The following is a 24,954-nucleotide window of genomic DNA, read 5'->3' as shown; positions in this document are numbered from 1 at the left end:
TTTTTTGAGGGATAATAACAAAAAAAATTATTGTGCTAAATAAAAATTGTATTCATATGCATTATTTTGAGGTTACGTCGTTTTTCATCTCTGCCTTTTCGATAATCTGGAAATTATTTATGAAATAAACTTTTTTGATTGCCTGCAAACCAGGTTAGTTCCAAAAGATTACTTACTATGTTTATTTGTAAGTCCAAAGTTTTCGGCCAAAAATATTGTGTAGTTTGGAAGCTTGGAAGTAAAGCTCGGGTGAATTGTAACACACATAACTTCGAAATATACACGCACTTTGTTAGCAATATCAAAAATTTTGTGATAAAAAAACACAAAAAAGTGTGTGGGGACGTCCGTTAGCATGTTCGCTATCATTTCCCAGATTTTGAAGGCAAAATATTTCTTATCATAGGAAAAAAGCCGGGGAAATCTAACACTGAAAATATCGATAATATTTCCTAAGCGCTATGCAGATTAATCACATTTTGCTAAATTAAAACTTGTTTGAATTAATCTACAAAAAAGTGTGTGGGGACGTTCGTTAGCATGTTCGCTACCATTTCCCAAATTTTTAAGACAAAATATTTATTATCCTAGAAAAAAAGCCGGGGAACCTAAAACTAGTAAAATCGACAATTTTCTAAGTATCACATGCCCTTAAACAAATAGATTAATACCGAAAAAGACGAATTTTTAAGAAAATTCAAGATTTCTCAACCAAAAAGTTGAAGTTTCAACTAAAAAAAACAACTAATTTTTAAGCAAAAAATTAATTTACCGTAAAAAAAGACGAATTTTTTAACAAAATCAAGAATGCTGAATCAACAAGTTGAATTTTTAACTGAAAAAGAATTTTTTTAGCAAAACGATTAATTTGATACCGAAAAAGACGAATTTTTGATCAAATTCACGAGTACTCAACCAAAAAGTTGAAGTTTCAATTAAAAAAGATGAATTTTTAAACAAAAAGATTAATTTTATACCGAAAAAAAACAAACAAATATTTAACAAAATTCAAGAGTTCTTAACCAAAAAGTGGAAGTTTCAATTAAAAAAGATGAATTTTTAAACAAAAAGATTAATTTACTACAAAAAAAAATCGAATTTTCAACCAAAAACATAAATTTTTAAACACAAATATGAATTTTCTGCTAAAAACATTCATCGCCTGGAAAATTATTAAAAACGTTACCATATCTACTTGCAGGAAAAAAATTCTCGAAATTTTAAAAGATTATGTGTAATCTTACTTTTACAGGGACCCCACTCCCCCCGGACCGTTACCAACCAACAGTTAAACGCGATGAATACAAAACCTGGTCGTACATCGCGAACGATCACCCATTCGAGTGCAAAATTGCGATCGAAATCGCTTAACATCCGTGACTCTTCGCGAGTTAAGATTCGCCGATTTTCTTCCCACAATAATGGAGTTTCCGTTAAACTCGTTTTTTGCATTCACATGTGTATTTAAAATAATTGTAAACATTTTATCTTTCAAGATTTTAAAGAATTGAATGGTTTCACAATTATTTTCGAGATTTCAAAATGTTCAGATTTCAAAGAAGTCAGAAAGATTTTACAATATTCTCTAAATACCTTGGAAGAGTTGGACTGATTCTTTCCGCGAGTACGAAGCATAATAGCCTCGACTCTTTTGCGTCTGGCTATTCGCTCCTCTTCTTCCTTTTTGAGTCGTTCGGCCATCTCGATTCTTTGTCTGAAAACAAATGTAGAAATTAATTACAAATAGGACTTTAAAAATGAGAAGAAGACCCAGAATTGATAACCCACTTTTCTGCTTCTTCTCTGGCCTTTCGCTCCGCTTCCTCCTTCTCTTGTTTCTGTTTAGCCTCCTCCTCTCTCCTTTTTCTATCTTCTTCCTCGCGCTTCTTCGCCTCCTCGATAGCAAGAAGCAGCCTTATCTCTTCAGCTTCTCGGGCTTCGTTTGCGAGTCGAAGAGTCTCCTCTTCCAAGCGACGTTGCTCTTCCTCTTCAGCGCGCAATCTCTCAGCCTCGAGGCGTGCTTCTTCCTCCTAAACAAACGACCTCAGTAGTTTTACACCCAATAGCTCAAGTTTTAAGAGTAACTTCAAAATATCTACCAATCGCTGGCGCTCGAGTTCAGCTTCTCGCTCAGCTTGTTCGCGAGCGAGTCTTCGTCGCTCTGCCAAAGCTGCCTTTGCCTCTTCCTCAGTCGTTATTTTAATCTTCGCGATCATTGACGCTAATTAAAAGCAAAAGATGATTAAAAACAATTAAAAGGCTTATTCATTGAAGTAAAGGAAAATATTTATATCAAGAAACATACCCGACATGTCAATTTGATCTTCAACCTCCAGCTCAGATTTTGATTCAAGTTCAGGCGACTTTTTGCCGGATTTATCGTTTTTCTTTGAAGTAATTTCATGTGTGGAAGCTGATAAGGTCTCTGAATTTATTTCTTCCTTCGAAGTCTTTGCCACAGGAGCAGAAGTTACTGGTTCAGAGGCCTTGGTCGTTTCCTTCTTAATCTCGGTGACCTTGACTTCGACAGCGTTCACATTTTGTTGAATCTAGAGGGAATCAAATTTCAATTAAGAACACTTTCAATTAAAAGTTACTTTCTAATTATAGTTGAGCAAATGCAGCAACAAACTTCAGTTTTCTCCGAGCCTTGATCTATCTTCTCCTCCTGCTTCTCGTCCAACTTAACCTCTTTTGATTCTGAGGGTTTGATAATATCGGTTGTATTTTCGCGAATCAAAGGAACATGCTCGATTCCAGGACTCTGAAGAGGAGTTGCTCTTGGCGTAACGCGAGGTGAAGCCCTGGCGCTCTTAATCAACCTGTCGGATGGTTTTTTTATAATTTCTGTGACTTTCGGCGTGGATGGTTTCTTTGGAGTGCTGTGGACCTTTGGCAGAGGTGGCTTTGAATCTTTTGTGACTTTCATGTCTCCAAGCACATCTGAAATTTGTCGGCCAAAGAGATTAGACTAATTTACTGGGTTCTAACAAATAATCAGAGTGTCTACCAGGCGGATGATTTTAAATTCTCGGTCATTTCTCGACTTCTTCCCAGGCAAAATTTCTATTTTCCAGGTCTGGAAATTATACTTCTTTTCGGAATACCCATGATCTAACTCAGAATTTTAATTATTTTGGAAAATTCCCTCTTCCATCTCAGAATTATTGTTCTTCTCTGCATAATTTGTAATTTTCCCTGGCCCTTATATACTTTATAGACAAGAATTTGAACCTTGTAACATTTTTAATATAGAATCTTTTACAAATGGAATTTTAAAAAAATTAAAAATTAATTATTCTCCGGGTTGCAAAATTGTAATTTAATTTTAAAAAGTTACTCATTTCAACCAAAAAAGTGACTTCATAAGACTTCAAAACAATTAAAGTTAAAATTAAAAGAATTCAAATGAATTGGAAAAATTCAAATATTCCATTCATTGCAACAAAATTGGAATGTATTAAGAAGAATTTAAGGAAAGTAAAAAGAATTCGACGAAATCCAGAAAAATAAGAGGCGAATTAAGAAAACAAGTTTATTGAAAACAATTAAAAAATATGAAAAATGTAATTGAATTCAGTTAGTTTTGAATGAGTCAGGAAAATTCAATGGAATTCAAAAGAATTTAATGAAATGCCTAAGAATTCAAGGGGAGTATAAAATACTTAAAAACGCATGAAGCAAAAACCAAAAAAAAGTTTAAACACATTGAATTGAGAAGATTTTAGTAAAGTTAGAAGAATTCAAGTAAATTAAAAACTTCATGAGAATTTGATAAAATCCCGTATTATTCTATAAAATCTCTTCGATTCTTTTAAAATATCTAAAATCTTATCGGACTTGTCACATCGTCCCATATCTTCCGAAATTCTACGATATTGTTTACAGTCACACACAAATTTCTTCAAATCCCTAAAAATCATAGAAATCCATGGAAATACCTTAAATTTGTTTTGTCTTGAAAATGGCTTGCAATCTTTTGAATATTCTAAAATATTTCAAATGTTTGGAAAACCTTGGAAACTTTTTAAACACTTTAAAATTCGTTTAAAAACACCCTTAAATCTTTCGGAATCCTTTAGACGTATTAAAATCCATTTCAAATATTGCAAATCCTTTGAAACATTTTAAAGCTCTTAAAAATTCATTGAAATTTTTAATAATATTCAAAAATCTTTAAAATTCTTTGAAATCCTTTCAAATTACTGAAATGCATTAAACATTTTTTTTGGCTTATTTTAAAATACCATAACATATTTCAAACGAATGCAAGAAAATAAGGAATAGGTATAGACCTAAATTCAATAGTAGTTCACCCATGGGTCAATTTATTAAAAGAAAAGTCACTAAAGTGACTTTTTCATTTTAAGAAGTCAGTAAAAAGTGATTTAAAAAAAACGGTGGCAGCCCTGCTTATTCTTTAAAGTTACTTGCACTACAGAAAATCACTGATTTGCAATTATTTTTCAAAATCTCTAGCTTTTCCCTGACTTTCACTGACCAACAAAATCCCCTGACTTTTTCTTAATTTTAAAGTATATCCTGACTTGCAGTCTCACTTAAATTATTTGTTATCCCTTATAATTATTTACTTCTATCTTAAATCCAGGTATAACTCAAAATTACAATTAATTTGGAAAATTACCTGAACCAAAGTAAAACTTATCATTCTTTTTAAACATTCCCTGTTCAAAGTCAGAATTATAATAGTTCTTTTAGAAAATTACCTCTTCAAATCTCTATGATTTAAATACATGAATATTTACAATTGAATGAATCACTGATTCAAATTCTTCCCGGCCTTTTCCCGGTTTCTCGATCAGGTAGACACTCCAAATAGTATACTTGTATTCTTTGTGCAGTATTAATATGTGCAATGCTCGAAACTAACTTTGAGAAGATAAATGAATCGAAATTTGTACAAGGAGATCTGGCACTAAAAGAAAAAGCGAACTGAAACTATCTCTTGAGAGCTATATATTTTGACAAAATGCGAACTTAAGGAAAGGTAGAAAGCCATGCTCACTGTGTCGTTCTGGGATAGAAACGCCAGTTCCGGCGATAGAAGCAGGTCGCGGACGACGAGGGTTGGCTGTGCGGGGACGCAGATTCACGACACTGCTGCCAACGCTGCAGGCGCTCTGTTGACTCATGGAGCTGTGCGGTCGCGAATGACTGTTTGGTGTAGCTTCCCCGCTGCGGATACCTATGCCCACCCACCCATATTCATCATCTTTAATTTCAATTTCTTTAACTGGTTCACTTCTATTTTATTCGAAGGACTGGGTACTTATAAATATTTTTTCTTAAAAAACAGAAACTCAAGCTTTAAACGTTTCTTCAAAACATCGAATTGAAGTCGTCTAGGTCTATAAGACATACAAGTTTTTTAGCTTCAGGACATTCAAGATTAATATAACAGGGATCACAGCACAGAAGGGGTTTAAAAAAAGGCGAAATAGGAAAATTTTTTCATGATAAAGGGGAACAATTAACATTTATTTAATTTAATCGAAGAAACAATATTTTTTATAAGAAATTATGTCGTTTTTTAAATAATTTAAAATAATTTTTTATTTATTTCTGCTATTAAAATATTTATTTTCTATATTGAATATACTTAGGTCGTTGAAAATCTATTCACGGTGGTATAAAAAGACCCGAGAAAATATTAAATTTGTTGAATAGGCAATTTTTATATCTTTTTTATTGCAGCAAACGCATGCGCGCGAATTGGGTGCACAGATCCCTGGATTTATATTTTCTAATACTAAAAGCAAACCATTAGAAAATCCATAATACCAAATTTTTTAATATTTCGACTTTACAAATTTTTGAAATGAAATCTCTTGTAATATTTCAAATCTTTTGGAATTTGTTAGAATCCTTTATTAAATTTCTCTAGAAAACCGTTTAATCGCTTCGTCAGCATTGACGCAAAGTGCGTCAAAATTTTCCGTGCCCTGTGTGTCATTTACGCAAAATGCGTCAATCTTCTTTTTTCTTATTTAACATACCCCGATTATGCATTAAAAACTTACTCGGGGGGTTTTGGGGTCGATGAATCAGAATCTAAAGTCAAAATTAGCAAATTCAAAATGGCGGATCAAATATGGTGGACAAAAATACAAAAAATGGCTCGATTTGCATGAATATCGGTACTTACGGATTTTTTGAGTCGCTGAATCAGAATTTGAAGTCAAAATTAAAAAATGTCAAATGGCGAATATTTTCGTCCACCATTTTTAATTTCTGAATTTTGACTTGATATTCGGATTTAGTGGCCCCAAAAACCCCAGGATACAAATTTTCAGGATAACAAACTTTCCTGCCATTTTGGTCACTTTTTGTCGAATTCTCTGCCGACGAAGGGGTTAAATAAAATACACGCATAAAGAGCGTGTTCAAAATCATTGATTCTTTTTGATACTTCAAATAACTTAAAATCTTCAAAATCCTTTGAAATTTATTTTATGTTCTTCATATCCCTTGAAATTGTTAAAATTCGTAGAAAATTCTTAAAATTAAATTTTAGTTATTCCCAAAAGTTCTCTAGAAATTCGCTAAAATCCCCTATAATCGGTTCAAACCTTGAAAATCCTTTAAAATTTGTAGAAATCATTTGAAATTCCACAACTATAAATTAAGTTAAAATCCCTAATTAAATTGTTCTAAATAAACCGTTTAAATAAATATTTGAAACGAGTTAAATAATTCGAGAAATGATGATGCCAATTATTTTTAAGTTATTAGGAGATCTCAATTGTTTCCATAAATACTATTAATCACATATTGGTAAATTTTAATTAGTAATATGTTTTAAATCATCGATTAAAAACTGTATCGATTTAAAATTTTTGAAATGAACAAAGTTTCTTCATTAAAAAAAAAAAAAACGTAAGATAAAGGGATTTTTATCAATTTCTATAAATCTTTAAATGATTCAACTATTATATGGAATGTATATTTAAAGAAAGAATATTTAAAATCTACTAGAAACTGCGCCTAATTTTTTCGAACATGGCAAGAGCTGGTTTTTGGCAGTTTTTTAAACTTTTAAATTCTAGAGCTTATTCAATTTCTGTTCAAATGAAAAATCTCATCAACATAAGTTGTAAATCTTGTAATTCTTATATGAATTCTTGGCCTACTTAAACAATAAATATTATAATATGTTTAATATAATGATAATCGTTAGTCAAATCGAAACTAAAGAAGCTTAAATGTGAACAAACAAACCATCGAATTTTGTATAATAGTTAATTGAAAAATACTGAATTTGTATAAATTCAACAGATAATTCTGAAAGTAAAAAAAATTTGACTACTCGCGGTGCCATATTCGAGTTTGAAATATAATAATTAATAAGATATAAAACGAACAATTTTATTTTCAAATATCGTTTATTTATAGAGAAAAGGGAAAGTTTTTCGAGAATAGGGAAAAAGGGGGAAACGCAGCAGAATGGGGGAAAGACTGTGCACCCTGTTATAATGTAGAACGTTCGCGTGCTTTCAAAACCTCTATTCTAAGTGGAAACACCAGAGGAATTTAAACCTATGCAAATGTTAATGCCACTAGGGTGTCAATTTTTTTCTAGGCAGTATAATTTTTCAGTCGAAATTATACCCTGTAACCACTCGAACATTTCATCATTTTTTTATTGATTTTTATTTTTTTTCTCAATCAAATGCACATATCGTAAAGCAATGCGTGAGATCGTTTAAAATTGTACAAAACTTGTGTATAAAGCTATACCACCCAAAAATAAGAAATCAAAAATGATACCATTTCGAAACCAAAAATAGTCCTAAAAGAAGGTTAATTTTCTTTATACACTGGTTAATATTTGTATGTAGTTTTTGACCTAAGTCAGAAGTCTTAATATTCGTTTTAGATTCTGATAGGTTTTACCGCCCTATTTCGAAATCCGGCCGAAAATTAAAAAAAGGTTCCAAATTAACAAAATGACCAGGGCTTGTAAAAATATTAAAACTGGATTTTCTCAAATGAAAAACGAAAAAAAATGGCCTCAAATATGGTTCAGACCGCAAAAAGCTGAATTCCCTATAAAAGCAGAAAATGTAACAAATATAGGAAACAATGAAAAGGTAGAGTTTTCCAGAAAGTCTTTTTTATTTTTGTCTTCCAATTTCGAAAACATGAAAAAATATTTTCTGTAAAACACCATCTTTTTTATTATTTTCAATATTTTTGATATGTTTCTGCTAATACAATATAGGCATCCTATCAGCTTCATGCGGAATAAACCATTTTTAAGACCACGATATGATTTTTTCCTAAAAATATACTTTTTGAATAAAGGAGCAGAAGAAATGTTCATAGAACTTTTTCAAATGTCCAAGAAATTATGTTGATATTTTTCTTATCTGTCCTAATTGTGAGAAAACATAGAAATTTTCATTTTATGAAAAAAAAGTTCTTATGGCGACAAAAGTTACTTAACCTGTATAAAACTCACCAGATGTTTTCCTTATAAAAGTATAAATTTATCAACTGATTGACAAAAAATACATGTGTGGGATTCAAAAAAATCTACTTTAATTATTATCAGAAAACACACCCTCATTGTGTCAATTTTAAAAAATTATAAAAATTTCAGGCTGATTTCAAAAGAAGGCGATAAACGACATCAGAATCAATTAGGTAAAAAGTTATATAGGTTTAAACGACAAATTTGTTGGCTTTTCACCCTGAAAAACAAATCACAAAATTCAAATGCGCAGAACTTCGTAGACAGTTATTATTTATTATTTTTTTCTCGAAAATTAAAAAAAATCTGTATCGCCTATTTTTAATAAAAAATCATATATTTCGCCCTCAAAAAATTCTACAACTTCAAGTGTAGAACCTGCTTGATTTTGAAAAATTATACGCATTACGATATATTCATGTCATCGAAATGTACTTTATAAAAATGATGTTTTGGTCACAGGGTATATCAATTCCGACGAAAAATTAGGATGGTAAACAAATTTACACCGGGTTGGCAATGATATATCAATCCATTGAAACTGCATAAGTTTGGGCCCTAAAAAAAGTTTATAATTTACTAAAATAAAAATATAAGGGTTTAAATATCCAAAATAACATTTTATTCTTTGCTGAAATTTTGATAACATTAATTTTAAAAATGCACACCTTAAGAGCATTAAAAATGAGAAAAAAGCTCAATTATCGGTTCTGAAAATCAAAAGAACTTCTAAATTTTATCTTTTTTTTTAAATTTATAGGTGACTACATTAAAATAATTTAAATCTGGAAGGAGTTTGAATTCGGTCTAATGACTGATTTCCTATTACATTCCAGCTTAAAGTACATTGCCATTTTGAAATCCTTTAAATTTGTGCTTTTCAAATTATTTGTCATACTCTAATGGAAAAGGGGCCTATAAAAATAACTTAATAAGCTGTGAATCGAAAGAATGTTCACAATTTTTTTCTTCTTTCTAACTTTTCATCTTCTTTAAAATGCAAATTTGGAAAAATTTGAATACTTTTAAACCGCTCTCAAAGAAACTTTTTAAGATTAATTTCAAAGTTTGAAGCGTTCACATTCGAACTTTAAATTTTAAAATAAGTACTCAGCCCTCTTTCTTATGTAAAAATAATCTTTAATCTTAAGTTTTGAAATGGAATTCTGCAACTTGAGTTTTACTATGGCAATCGAACCTGCAATCATCTAAACCAAGCTTTCATTTACTTAATAAATATTATATAGAGCATAGTTTATTAAAAGCTGTAGTTTGAAAATCCTGTAAACTGTATTCAAAAGTAAAACACAAGGAGCAGGTTTCAATTTCCAATCATAATCAGAAATTGTCAATATTTAGCAACACAAAATTTTGTTGTTACTTCCATAAGTTTGTTATAATTAAAAAAATGTTAATAATACTTCCTTCAAGTAGACACAAACTTACAGTTACTTTCACAACCTTAGACCAAACACTTTATTTAAAAAGTCCTTAGAACTGTTTCAGTGCATTCTCAGTTCTGTTACTTTTTTATCATTTTATTTCCCCAAAAATTCCTAATTTTTTCACTGTGATCAATGCATTTCACAGATCCAACACCAATTGCGAAAGCTCGGACATTGGACTAAGTAGAAAAAAAATAACGAGCAAATCGGAATTAAAATTTTAAATCAAATGTGAAATTATATATTTAATGGAGTTCACAAAATGACATCTAAATTTATAAGCTGAATAGAATGCAACTCAGTAAAATAAAAAGAGAGGCGTATTGCACATAAAATGTATAAAGTACAAATATATAATTCCATATTGAATTTAAAACTATAATTGTTCGGCTTACCAGAATCGAAGGAAAAGCGTGATACCATCACCTTTGTCATCGAAAAGACTGCGGGTAGAAAATTGTCTTTGCAGGAGCTTCTTGTTAATCAATTGTCAAGTAAACGTAAAGCTTTAAAGTGCGATTGATAAGTCGTGAATGCAAACTTAGCGAAGAAATTGTCTCAATAATAATGATAGAAAAGTAACTTTACTAGCAATATTATCAAATTTTTTCACCAAGAAAGTTTCTGAGAAGCCTTTATTTCAAGTGGTTAAAATTATCCCTTTCTTTAAAAATCTTTGCAAGCTTTCTATTGATACACAAAGGCTCCTATTTAATATTAACCATGCAACGTTTGTGCTCCCAACTCATAAGCTTCATCAAGAAATCACAGTAAAACCTACGACTTTATAAATCCTTTGAAAAGCGGCAATCACGGATCACAGCGTAAAAGGAACTCAGAAAAAAAGGGAAAATAGACTAATGTTTAACGAAAAAAGAGAATAATAGAGGAAAGATTTTACATTTTTTATCTATTAAAGGAAGAAGCATCTTTTTATAAGAAATGTTACATTTTTAATTAGTGTCAAATGATTTTTTCATTAATATGATTTAATTAAAATGATTTTTTAATATTAGTAAGATTTAAAAATAAAATTTAAGATTATTCAATACTCGAATGCATATTTAAAATTCAAGAAGCTCATTTTTAAATGATTTACTCTAAATTGTTCAAATTAGAACTTTTATATTTATAGTTAATGAACTTGGAGTATAAATTTTCACTATGATTTAAATGCTTTCCTGAATATAAGGTGTATCTAATTGACACTCAATATTTCTCTTTAAAATTAAATCATAGAATAGAAGTCAAAAACTATTTCCGGAATTCTTTTTACTAACCAATAGATGTTCGAATAAATTACTTAAACAATTTCTTATTGTTTTAAATAATAATCTCTTTGAATAATGCTAGAAAGTTAAGCTGATTTCCGAGATTTGACGTTTCTTTGCCCCTTTTACTTCGACTAAAGTAATAATTAATGCGATTTAACAAAAATAGTTTTTTTAACAATTATTATTGTTTATAACTATCTTCTATAGTAATGATAGGAAATTGCGGTTTTTTTCTGAAATTTTTTTAATAACTTTACAGTTACAGATTTATAGTAATTAATAAAAGTTAACAAAAATATTTTGTTAAGACGATATATTATTGTTATGAATAATATTCTCTTTGAAGAAAATATTATTTAAAATAATACTGAAATTAGTTGATTTTACGCAATTTATTTAAACTTCTAATTACCATTAGAAAGTAATATTTTATGTATTAAAAACAATTTGCACTCGAAAAACACAATTTTTCAATTATGGAGTTCTTTCGAGACCATATAAAAAACTACTCATGGAGGGAAAATTCAAATAGTAATTTTTGATTAGTGTTGTATGACTAATTGTGAAAATAAATGTTGAAAGTCACCACGATACACCTAATTTGAAGGATTCTGAATAAAATTGACAAAAACGTATGTTTTTTATGGGAAATATGTGCACTTTATGGGACTTGTGGGAATTCTAAATATCATAAAAAACACATTTATTGTTTCGTTAATTTGAATAAATTTAGGGGGGGGGGGTTATAATGTTGATACGAAAAAAATGTTCAATGACTATAGAAGTAACAAAAAATTAAATTTCAATTATAAAGAGTGTAACTAATTAAAATAAATAATTCTGTAAGCTCACAAAAATTAAAATTTACTAAACGTGGTAGCATATTTTAGTTTCGAATAGAATAATTTTATAAATGTAAAACGAACACTGGTTCTTATAGTTCTTACATACATTTATGTAAATAGAAGGGGAAAACTCAGGGAAAAGACTGTGATTTGTGAACAATGAAAAAAATTTTTCGTAATGGTTATACTGTGAATCCTTTCCTTTGTAGTAGAAAGCGTAAGGACATTAAAAGAAACTTTTAATGTTTTCACGGGAGCAGGGTGGCGATTTGGCGGATAATTTAAAATTTCCGGTAATTTTCTTTCATATTTATCGCAAAACGCAAATATTTATGTTAAATAATGAAGTTCATTCCAAATATTCTTTAACACAACGGAGCAAAACATTTTAAAATGAATGAATTTTTGAATAAAATTATAAATCTTCAACTGGAATTGTGGAATACTATTTGTAAATAAAATACATTAATTTCAAACAAAGAAGACAAATTTTCAATCAAATAGTTAAATTTTGAATTAGAAGAAAAATAATTTTTCAACAGACAATGGAATATCTACATTGTTAGTAAAACAAATGAATTTTTAACTAAAATGATGAATTATCAACTGTAATAGTCAAATTTTAAACAAAAAAAAATGCATTTTCAACTAAAACAATTAATCTTTTATTGAAATAGTTGAACTTTCAACATCAAAAGAATCATTTTCAGTAAAAAAGGATAGATTTTCAACCAAAACTTAAATAATTAAGTTTTAAGTTTGGAAAATCAATGCCCAACCAAAAAGATGAATTCTCAAGTAAAAAAAAAATCATTTTTTCAACCAAAAATTGAATAATTAAATTTACATTCAAAAAATCAATTTTTAACTAAAATTATGGAGTATTCAACTGGAATAGCATTCTGCTTTTCAGTTTAAGACCATGTGATGAGTGGGTTACGTGAAAAGATTCCTACCTTACCGCCAATTTTTTTATTTCCTAACTTATCTTCATACGAAACGCCACATCGTGTTGAAAATTTGGGATACTAAACAAGGAGCACTAAGAACGGTGGGTCTGGTTCTAAATTTTTATAATTATGGAAAAAGTTTTTTGTTGTAAGTTTTGTTGTTGTTTTTTTCATAATTATTAAAATTTAGGACCAGACCTACCTTTCTCAGTGCTTCATATTTATTATCCCAAATTTTCAACTTCATGTGGCGCTTCGTGTGAAAATAAGTTGAAAAATAAAAAAAGTGGCGGTAAGGTAGGAATCTGGTGACGTGACCCACTCGTCACATGGTCTGAAGAAAAAAATTCCTTTTCATCCAAAAAATAAATAAATTTTAAATCAAATAGCTCACAATTCAAAAAAATAAATTAATTTTTAACAACAGAATTTATTTTTCAATCATATAAATTTATATAGAACTTAAAAGATGTATTTTCAACTAAAATGATGGATATTTGACTGGAATACTTGAATTTTCAAAGAAAAAAAATAATTATTTTGAAACAATGAGATGCAAAATCAAAGAAAAAACTAATTTTCTACCAAAAAAGTCAATTTTCTATTAAAAAATAAGTTTTTTAAAAACAAAAGACGTGAATTTTCAACGAAATAAATGAATCTTCAATTAAAAAAGACTAATTTACATCTAAATTTGTAAATTTTAAACTAGAAAAGGTCCATTTTGAACTCAAAGTGGAATTTCAACCAAAAATAAAATAGTTTAATTTTCCGTCAATTATATTTCTTTGCCGAGACTCCCTGTCCTAAAAGAAAAACTATATTTATTTTCACTTATATGTCCTACAACTGTAAATAAAGTAGTCACTTTCCTAAATTGACCTAATTTATTAAAATAATGAAAACTTGAATTTTGCTACGGTTAGAAGTAAATTCCCGGCCTTTTAATTCACTTCCCGGCCATTTCCTGGTTTCCCGATCAAGTCGCCACCCAGGGGAGTTAAAATGAGCTGAGATAGACTACTGAATTGAATCGGAGAGAATAATGAATAATAATAGGCCTGAAGGAGTTGAGTGCACTCTAACGTGCTTACCTGGCTGATGGTGGTTTTGATACTCGCGGGCCTTTCGGCGAAGTCTCTCCGCCCTGGTAGGCCGGGGAATTGGAACTGAGCCTGGTAAAGTACCCATGCTACGAGAATTATCCGAACGTTTAAGGTTCTTTGCTCCGGATGCAGCCAAATGACACATGCTTCGACTCATGCTAGAAGCGCCCAGAGGCTGAGCTTGCTGTTCCGTCAGTGTGCTAAGCTCAGTGGGACGTTTCCTAGGTATCGAAAGTTGGTCCAGCCTGGACATGGAGTAAGTCCTACCTGGTGAACGTGTGAAGGTTTTCGAACTCGAACTGCGTCCCGATGACGGTGGTCCATCCCTTGGGGATGGTATTGTGGGCATAAGGTCTGTACGTCGCCTGTTCACTCGTAGATATACCGAACTAGGTGTTCCAGGAGATGCGTCACTTTCTTCACCTGTAAACGTTTCTGCTATAAAGCCACGTCTAGGTTCAATGCGAAATTCCAAAACACAATTGATTCAATCAGCAACTAATAGACCCAGGATTTTAATTTTCAAGGGACTTGAAATAAACGGCTAAAATATTCATGCAAGCTGCTAATAGTTTATGTTCTTTAATAAATTTGCAATTCAAATTGCACATCTGAATTTCATTAGAATGCGTTTCAAAAGGCTTTTTCATTATTTTCGTTAACCAATCCTCAAAATGTGTCAAAGTCGACAAAAACAAAACATGAAAACAAATTGCTATTCCTTCATAATATTATATAAATAGCATCAATTTAAACAGTTTATCATTTTAAAATGGTATGAGAGAACTAACTTATTAAATAAGCCATATGATACAATATCGTTAACAGGAAACAAAATATTTTTCAATATCTTTCACACGATATACCTCAACCTAAGTTATGAATTTACGTGATAATGACAACCAATTTTAATTCATAATTATGTCAATGATTTTCCCAATTTATGTAGATATTTTTTCAAGAATGGTGAACAAATTTATTTTTCGAGTACCTAAAGAAATTTGGCTTATTAAACACAAAATTTTACATAACAACTGCAAATTCCATTTATGGTACCAATATATTATGTTACTCTTCAAAATCTAAAAAGAATCATTGCCAAATGAAAACGTAACCCAGGATCCGAAAATTTCATTGAAACTAAACATTTTAAGTAGGGTTGCTACAAAACTCCTTGTAGAGTCATTAATTAATGCAAACTGAATTCTTTTGAATGGGAAAACTTTTAAACATAAATGTGGATGTTTCTAAATATTTTATTTTTTGAATCCCTTTTTAAACGTCAACGCCGTAACTTTTATATTGGATCGTAAAGCTTTCAATTTAGGACATGAACAATTTTTTATTGAAAATGGTCTGAATTTTAAATTCATCTCTATGAAAATAATATAAATTTATAAGCTTCAAATTTGGAAACAAACAAACTATTGATATATAACAGTAACGACTTATTTCTCAAATCTCTAAATATAAATGTTAAAAAATAGAAAATTATTGGAATCGATAACACTTCTTATTTGAACCTTTGGACAATTTTATTTATAAATGCAACCCTGATCAAAATGTAAGACCTTTAAATTTGAAAAGCATCCACATCTGAGTCGTTTATGATACGATACCAAGTTTAGAAATCATACAAAATGAAATTCGATTATTTTTATATAAAAAGTTCGAATTTATTTTCCTATTAAGCACATGCTTTTCACAATTCACGAAATTCTGTAAACACAGGGTAAACACTAAATACTTCCTAAGAAAGAAATATACATGCTTTGTAAATAACAAGGACGCACACACGTAAAAACAAGCCTTACACATATGAGAAAAATTTAAATAAAACTTTTGATTTTGAAATAACACTGGAAAACATGTAAAAAACCACAGCTCGTAACAATAAATAATTTCATTGAATCCTAACTATTAAAAGAAATGCATGAGTATTTTTCTTTGCGAGATGAAAAATGATACGAATGTTTAAATTCCCGATGCAGAGTCTTTTAAAATTGAGTAACTTAAGTTATTTAATTTGCCTTTGCTAAGAAAAAAAAGACGCAAATCATTTTATTCAGTAATATCAATTTCTTTAACGCTACTTGTTTAAAAAAAAATGTTGATAGTAATAAAATCGAGTTATGATAAGACTGAACATGTTTCGAGAACCTATTAAAGAATATTAATTTTAAATTTATAACAATAAAGAATTGAATACAAACTTGTAATTTAAAATTTAAAATACTCTTCATAACAGCGGCCAAATAACAGATAAGCTTCAATATATCAGTGGCATAATTAAAATGTATTTTCTCAACATTTGTAATCGTTGTCTTTACACAAACTTTTTAGTTTAGTACTTATTTAAAGTTTCAAGTACTTATGTGACTAAATAGATAGAAAAACTGTTTGAAATAATAAGTATGCCACTTTCAAAAATAAGATTCCTTAGTTTAATCACAAAACATATCTCTTTTATAAAAGGACGTTTCTATTTCATCCCTAAATGGCTAAATTAGAAAAGTAGATTATTTTGCCCAGGTATCAAATAATTCCACGAAATAAAGTTATTTTATCAAACTCTTTATGAAGAATTTGTGGTCCTTTGATCTATCCTAGCAATTTTTAAGAATATCCTTTTGTAAATGTTGCAGCACTGGCAAAATAAACTACAATTCACATTTATGTCTCAGTTGATGAGCGAAATAGTCACTTCGTTTAGAAAAAGGGCGGTTCTTTTGCATAAGGAATCTTACACAATAAAATAACTAGCGACAGACATTCAACAAAAGAAAAAAAGACATGCGAATATGCGTTTGTATAATGAAACGTTACACAGGGAATTGGATGACCGAGTTACTATTAATGAAATAAAAACAAAACCAAAGATCGACAGTTCATTTTGAGACAGCATTTTCCCCAATGCAGACTTCGATCTGATTTCTAAACTCACCGCTGGCCCCCCGGTGAATCATTGGACTTCTAGCATTGCTATATGACTTATCGTCAAAAGCAAAGATGTCATTGGTAGGAGGTAGAGAGAGGCTGGCTCTCTTATTTTTAGCAGGAGTTAAGGGAGGATCAGGGCTAGTGTTCCAATTGAACACTTCGTACATGGACGAAGACATTCTCATATCTGTGAACAAACCACCGGGTTCTTGTCACACACTGATGAAATACACTGGAAACTTCAACGGGAAATTTAACACAAATGCATACTTAATTTTAGGCAAATCATTCAAACAACGATTTCACTTAATACGGAAAATAACAATGACGATGACAAGGAATCAGAATTAAAATCAAATTGCAAATTAGACGCTTTTTCACTTTCATATAAGACGTAAATACTAGGGAAATGTAATAGCACAACACAGCTAAATATTGCTGAATAAACTGAAGCACGAATTTCAATGGAGTTCCAAATATTCTGATAGAAAGCGTCGGTCATAAATAGAGAGAAGACAATTCCGGATTTCACTGGCGTGACTAATGAAGCAGGGGGAACCAATCCAAATTAGCGAAGGTAGCTTTCATAGTGTCGAGACCGGATTCTAGAGAGGGGGAAGTATTAATCAGACCTTAATTGTCTTCAATTGCTTTTTAATTATTACGAGAAAATTAAGGTCAGATAGGTTTCACGCTTTTTTTAGTTTATTCTAGACTACAAAATAGATTGTAATGAATAATTAAATGGAAATCAGCTCTATCATATTTTCCGTATTTCAGCTAGAAAACTTGCGAAATTTTCGCCGCTTGGTGGCCCTTCTCGAAAGTAATCCAATGCGAAAAATATCCTGAAAAGTTAACAAAATCATTTTTGTTAATATACACGTTTTCTAGATTGTTCATTGCATGTATAAAATACTAAAAGGTGGGAAAATAATTTTCACCTTCAACGTTTTTCAGAACTTCATTTAACATTAGGAAATCTTGAAACATTTTTTTTAACGGAATTGATTTTATAAATAAATAAACCAAACAAATATAACCTTTCGCACTCTACATATATTTGTAACTAATCAATTATATTTAGTTAGCTGAATCTAACGCCTAAGGGTTTTTTTGTCGCTGACGACGAATCTTAATTTAAATTTAAAAACAGCGTAACCACCATGGCGGATAAAAATGAAAAAATGAGTCCTGTGGCTTGAAAATATGTTTTTGATGTTTTTCCGGGTCGCTGATTACAAGTCTGAAGTAAAAAATTCAAAACAGCGGTCCCAATATGAGGTCCCAATAATTATAATATTGGTCACGTGGCTATAAAGAGTCCTCAGGTTTTTTGGGGTCGCTGATTCAATATGACGAGCAAAAATTGAAAAAACAATTATTGTATCCGTCATTTCGAATTTTGAAAATTTGACTTCAGATTCGTAATTGTTTTATTTCTTAGCCGCCAAGTTGGATCCGCCATTTTGAATTTTGAAGATTTTTAACATTTTACTCCAAATTTGTAATTACAACCTAAAGGTTGTGATTTTAAGCAAAAGTTTAAACTAATCAAATACAAAAATACGTTTTGTAAATTTTGTGAACTAATTTTCATAAAATATAAGCTGATTTATTGATACCTTTTCAGGTATTAAAAAAAAATGGTGAAAAATACTAGTCCAAAATTATAAAATTGAGTATAAAATAAATATTTAAAAAATGTTAAATTCGATAAATTCTCTTGAAAAGAAATTTTGTTGTAATCTTAATTATTTTCTATTTAATAGCAAAATATTTATGAACTATTAAATAATATATTTCTTTTTTTCCGATACCGGATAAAATTATTGTCAAGTAAATAAAGTTTCTTGAAAGTTTCATAATTTAAAGCTACATTTTTTTTTTAAATGACCAAAATTCTCGGGCGTATGACACCCTAATATAGAATATTCTGCATTGCAGAATATAATATAATCATAATGATAGAAATTAGAATTTGAAAAACTTAAAAACTCGTGTTCTCGGAAAAAAACTTAATGCGTATAGCGACCATTAAATATATATTTTGAAATTTAACGAAAAAAGGGAACCATTTTATTCCAACAATCAAGACATTTCAGATTTAATGTTTTTTTTTACTACAAATTATAAACTGTACTTTTTTTTTAAATCAGGAAGCTTCAGAAACAAAAAAATTTATATCTTTCATAATTGATAAATTTATTATTTTCCCTATTCAACCAATTTTTAAATAATTCTTTATAAAACGTTCTGCATATAATTGATACAACTTAGAGTAATTATTCGTTAATAAAATTTATTCATTTAAACTTATTTATGAAAATTACCTAAATTAAGAAACAATAATTTCACTACTAATTTGACGCCTTCTGCTACTAAATACATAAAAAAATACACTTTAGAAATAATGTACACTAAAAAAATAATATTTTTTGAAAGTTACTCGTCTTTGAATTGCCTAAATGTTAAGTTAACTTTTCAGGATATTTTCCCCTGATGTAGGACCACATCTGGGAAGTATAGCAGTAAGCACTGGAAATTACACTTCTGTATTTACGTGCATTTTCTAACCAAAACTAATTCGAATTAATCTTATAAATGTTAATTTTTCATTTTAAGTACTTTTAGATTATTGGAACTCCATTTATAAATAAATAGTGTAATCGTTTGAAGTGCTGCTTTCATGTTTGCGCCCATGACAATAAAAATGTTCAATTTTGTTTTGTCGTCTAATTAATTTATTTATGACGAGAGATAATGAAACTGAAGTGAAAAATGCCTAAAGTGTCGTGCGCAAATGTACAACTAAAAAGCAAAATCGATGTGAGCGCGTGAATGATTTACTGAAATTTAATTCTATATATGTGATAGTGTTCCTGCCAAAAAATGATTATTTAAAACTAAAAATATGTCGCAATAGGGATGAACAAGTAAACTGGAACCACAAATAAACTGGCAGGATCACATGTGTGCAATATTCGTTTCATGCATCACATAGGGTGGAGACGAACATGTAAAACAAGAGTGAAAAATCGCAGGATAATTATAAAAAAAATTTTGGACATGAATTTTCAAGTACACTTATCTGAGCCGAATTTAATAATGCTTAATCTACAAAACTGGCTCTGCATTTCCATGTTTATTTTTCTATTTGAGAGAGAGACAGAGAGAGAGAGAGAGAGAGAGAGAACACTCTGTGCAATGTCAACTTGCAACATCGATAGCGTAATTCTTACTCACATTTGGACGATCAATCAAAAGGGTCAGCGAAACTCGGGAGTAACAAGTAAATTTCTCGGTAGCTGTTGATATTGTAAATAAAGCTCTACGACTGAGTACACAGTCCTAAAATTCGTTCTGATAAAAATCGATACTCACTCAAAGTACTGCGTTTTTCGCTAACTAAAGTCTACCCGTTGATGTCGAGGAGCATTTCCAAGAGATTGTCATAAATTCGGCCCAGTCTGTATAAAGGTACAATTGCAGAAAAATGAATCAAGGGTTTTGCACTGACCTTCGCCCGGTTTTCGATCGAGGCCTCCAGCAGAAGTGGCTCGTTTTTTGTTATTATCTAATTCCCGTTCGGAAGATCTCCTGGTCAGGGGTAGAGCAGTTGGGTACATCATGACGTTCGTTGTCGAGGTCGCCCTACGAGTTCCCCAGAAGGTCGAACCACCGGTATCCGCAGGCTCCAACATTCTTGGTGTGGAGCTGCCAAAAGCAAAGACAATGTGCGACCTCTCGTTCCTCTTCCTCGCGTCAATTCTGGCCTCTCTCTCCTGGTTTTTCCGCAAAATTGCCTCTCGTCTTTCTCTTTCTGCTTCCCATATTAACCGCTTTCTTTCTTCTACTTGAACTCGTCTGAAAAAATTTCAAAAGTAGACCTTCGATTCCTCTAATTTTAGATATGTTTCTTTTAGATATATTGAGAAAACATAGATTTAACTTTCACAGATAACATTGTCTTCATGGTCCAAAATGCACTCCAGATAGGGAAAATAGGGTAAGAATAGTGGAATAAATTATTTTTTTATTAAATTAATGTAGATACTATCATTAATTCAATATAAAAATGTTAAATTTCCAAGATTCCAAGTCGAAATATATTGCATTTGCAATAAAATAGTTGAATTTTCAACCAAAAAATATTAATTTGGAACCTAAAGGCGAATTTAAAAAAAAGAGTTGAGTAATGTGGTTCTGAGAAAATTTGGAGATACAATTTAGGCAAAAAATGTTGTTAGATAAAAAGTGACTGTAACTTGCCTCGTTTTTCCGAAAAAGTTAATATTTTTATTTCTAATGTATTCTTATAGAAAATATTTATAACAAACTTGTATATCTTTTTTGGTTGAACAGCTTTTGTCTTTTCATTTTTTCCGTCTCTTGTGTCCTTTTCGGAAAAATTTAATCTTTTAATTTTTAAACTTATTTTTTACGATTGAAAGAAAATATACTCCTCCTGTTTTAAAATGATGAATAAAGAATTTATATATCCTTTTATGGGTGAAAAATTTTTGTATAATAATTGTTTTTATAGCCTGTGTCATTTGTCCAAAAATGTAGAAAACAAATGTTCTCGAAAATGTTGAGAATGGTCAAAATTTTTTAATTTTTATCCAAAATAGCTGTTTAGCGAATTCGATTTTTATTTTTAGTTCCTCAAACTATGTGACAACATGCAACCCAATCCGATTAGTCTTTTGAAAGTTATCCAGTATACAGACGATACGGATAACGTAAAACTTGTATTTTTTCGGATGCAGGGGTCTCGAAACGTTTAAATTGAAAGAAATCAGTGATCGTCAGTTTTCACATAAAGAAATACATTCTCATTATGCTGAGAATGTAAAAATGTATATGTGATATGTATGATGAAAATATTGTTTAAAGTTAGTAGAAAGAATATAATTTAAATAAGAAATACAACACTCAGTGCTTTATTTTCATTTTTCCAAGTTATTATTTCTTAAAAAATTTTTTTATCAGTAAGAAGTTGCGACGCATTAAAAATAGTAATTCTTAAAGTTATAGCTACATAAGAAAATATTTAAAAGCCGATAAAAATGAATATGTGTAAAACATATTTCTTTCAGTTATTATTTCTGGAACTTGTCATTTTTTTCTAAGGTATTTTGATAACTATATTTACCTATACCTCTGCTATATACACTCTGGTAATTTCTACGGTGAGGTGAAACGTCCTTTATGGTGCAGTGTACAACAAAGAATATTTGAGAAGATTGTTCGAGCCTCTCGAAATAATAAACAAATTTGTATTTATAAAAATTATTAAATATAAAAATGCGGAGAATCATCATTTTCTCATACGTATTTTTATAACATGCAAGACATATTTATTTTAGCTGCCTATCGAGAATAAACTATCATTTTCATAATGAAAAAACTGTAAATAAACTTCGTATTTTTTCAATACCTTTTTTCAGTTTCAATCTCTGTTGCCAAAACTTCCCTGCATAATTATCAAGCCAATTTCTGAATCGTTTAAACATTCCCAAACCACGCTGTACTTTTTGGTAGAAAATTTAGTAAAATAAGGCGATCTAAACAAAAAAGTTCCCATGTTGCATTTTCCTTATAATTCCCGAACCAATGAAATTCACGCAGAATTTCCGCTTTTCCCATACGCTGGGCATCCTGAACAATAAATATTTATTAATCAAATTTAAGGCACTTTTTTAGTAGAAATAATTATCTAGAAGTTAAGAAGGAATTCGAATTGGCCTAATTCTTTTTCCCACAATTTTGCAGACTAAATAAAAATATTAATAATAAATGGTCAAATTTGATTTAAAAATAATGCCGTCAATGCTTTTACTGCATTGAGCGTAAACTTACTTCATAAGTTATTTGAAAATTATAAAAATTTCTAACATCTTTGGACACCATTTCGGACATTCTTAAAAACTTTGAGAACGTCAGGAACTACTTTATCTTACAATTTTCGGAATCCTTGTTAGTTGAATTTCATGAAGAAATAAAATAATGGTTTCATGTGGTTCCGTGAATTTATTTTCTTGATCGTTGATGTATCTAGAATTTAACTGGAACGTGAAATTTCCAAAAAAAAAACTGAACACTTTTTAAAAACAATTTGAATGAACATTCAGTATCTTTTTTTGGTCGCTAAACTTCAAGCTTTAAACAAACAAAATTTCAATTGTAACTCATTCTGTTAGGAATATAATAGGTAAGTAATATCACTTATAAGCACAATTAATTTTTTTTTATGATTTGTCATTTTTCCTTTAAGGCCATGTGATGAGTGGGTCACGACCAGATTCCTACCTTACCGCCACTTTTTTTATTTCTCAGCTTATTATCATACGAATCGCCGTATCGAGTTGCAAATTTGGGATACTAAACAAGAAGCACTAAGAATGGTGCTTCTGGTTCTAAATTTGTATAATTATAAAAAAATTTGTTGTTCTAAATTATTTTTTTTGGTTTTTTTATCATTATTCAAATTTAGGACTAGACCCACCTTTTTTAGTGCTTCTTATTCATTATCCCAAATTTTCAACTTGATGTGGCGCTTCGTGTGAAAATTAATTGAGAAATAAAAAAGTGAGGGTAAGGTAGGAATCTGGCCACGTGACCCACTCGTCACATGGCCTTAAAGAAAAATAATAAAAATTGGATAATCCTTTGACTTATATGAAATAGAATATAGCTTGGGAATTTGGTTAATTCCAAAAATTATATTTTTTAATTATATTACACGTACATCCTTCTTAGACAATGACGGTGAATTCTACCTTACTAAGTGTACCTACATTTCCCTTCCACAGGATATCGACAGATACCAACTCTTTAACTTAACTCCAAATACCCCAGCACTCAATGAGCCTCCAGGTAATCCATGACGTACTAAATCATGTGGAGTCCCTAAATACCATACCGTCTGCAGCCGGATTTGTCTTGCATTTGTCTGAACATTTGGACAGGGAAGTGGAAAACTACAGGAAACCGAAACTCCTGAAGTCAACCGGTTAACGACAGACGAATCTGAATGTAGACATTCGATGGCATCGAGTGCCCACATCTATCCTCGGTGTCCAACATCCCGCTCAAAAGTAAGTTAACGTAGTGAAAACACGGTAAACGGTCACCTATCCGAGCGCTGACCGAATCATTCTCCAGCTACTGCCGTCAGTGTTACTTCCAATATATTTTCTCATCGCCTACTATATGGTTTTAATTTAAATAATGAAAATTTTACAATACCTATCATTATCTCGTGACCTGAGTTCGTCTATACGTCTTCGCCGTTCCTCCTCTCGTTGCTCCCGGAAACGTTGAGCTGTGAGTGCCTGCTGCCTCAGCTCTTCCAACTTCCGCTGTCGTTCTTCGTTTTGCCTTTCACGAACGAGTTTCGCCCTGTCCACGTCCTTCGCACTTCCCGACGACTCCCGTCCTGAAACACCATTGTACTTCATTTATAACTTTCTGTCAGGTAACTTATCGCAACATGCTTCACGAGGGAGCCCTTTAAATCTCAGGATAACAAAGGTACCTTATATACAAAATTAACACTTAGAATCATTATTATACAAGATTACATATTGTTAGGTATCATAATAAAAGGAGAGAGTTCAAAAATTCGAGTCCAGTCTCTATATCTCATCAGTAATAAAACAAACAGCAATTTTATTTTTTGAAGTCTCAACCCATCGTTTTGTGTCATTTGGGGAAAAAAATTTCTTAATTTTTTGAGATTTAAAAAATTGTTTAGAGGCAGGGCATGACCCTTAAAGTATCCCAAAGCGTTAAAAATTTTGAAGTGCATATTATATAACATTGTATACTTAACAGGTATGTAAAATAATGCCATAAAACACAAACACCCACCTAAACATACATACACACATAC

The 24,954-nt window shown here is 30.5% G+C and overlaps 1 protein-coding gene across 16 annotated transcripts in view; it reads right to left on the bottom strand.

Moving 5' to 3' along the window:
- LOC117170478 (MAP7 domain-containing protein 2) overlaps nucleotides 1-24,954 on the bottom strand; it is a 319,741-nt gene that overhangs the window by 20,590 nt on the left and 274,197 nt on the right. For 14 of the 16 annotated variants that reach the window (XM_033357188.1, XM_033357193.1, XM_033357183.1 and 11 more), the window contains 10 exons: nucleotides 24,309-24,498; nucleotides 20,575-20,921; nucleotides 17,059-17,241; nucleotides 14,103-14,537; nucleotides 5,027-5,206; nucleotides 2,633-2,943; nucleotides 2,306-2,549; nucleotides 2,100-2,221; nucleotides 1,789-2,030; nucleotides 1,594-1,714 (listed from right to left, as the gene is read on the bottom strand). In XM_033357188.1, coding sequence (XP_033213079.1) covers nucleotides 1,594-1,714; nucleotides 1,789-2,030; nucleotides 2,100-2,221; nucleotides 2,306-2,549; nucleotides 2,633-2,943; nucleotides 5,027-5,206; nucleotides 14,103-14,537; nucleotides 17,059-17,241; nucleotides 20,575-20,921; nucleotides 24,309-24,498 — 2,375 coding nt within the window. The remainder of the gene's footprint in view (nucleotides 1-1,593; nucleotides 1,715-1,788; nucleotides 2,031-2,099; nucleotides 2,222-2,305; nucleotides 2,550-2,632; nucleotides 2,944-5,026; nucleotides 5,207-14,102; nucleotides 14,538-17,058; nucleotides 17,242-20,574; nucleotides 20,922-24,308; nucleotides 24,499-24,954) is intronic. The other 2 variants (XM_033357184.1, XM_033357181.1) reach the window with 2 other exon arrangements.

The sequence above is a fragment of the Belonocnema kinseyi genome, chromosome 4 (genome assembly GCF_010883055.1).
Source record: "Belonocnema kinseyi isolate 2016_QV_RU_SX_M_011 chromosome 4, B_treatae_v1, whole genome shotgun sequence".
Classification (NCBI taxonomy): domain Eukaryota; kingdom Metazoa; phylum Arthropoda; class Insecta; order Hymenoptera; family Cynipidae; genus Belonocnema; species Belonocnema kinseyi.
The sequence above is the reverse complement of the archived record's forward strand: the minus strand, read 5'-3'. Positions and strand labels throughout refer to the sequence as shown.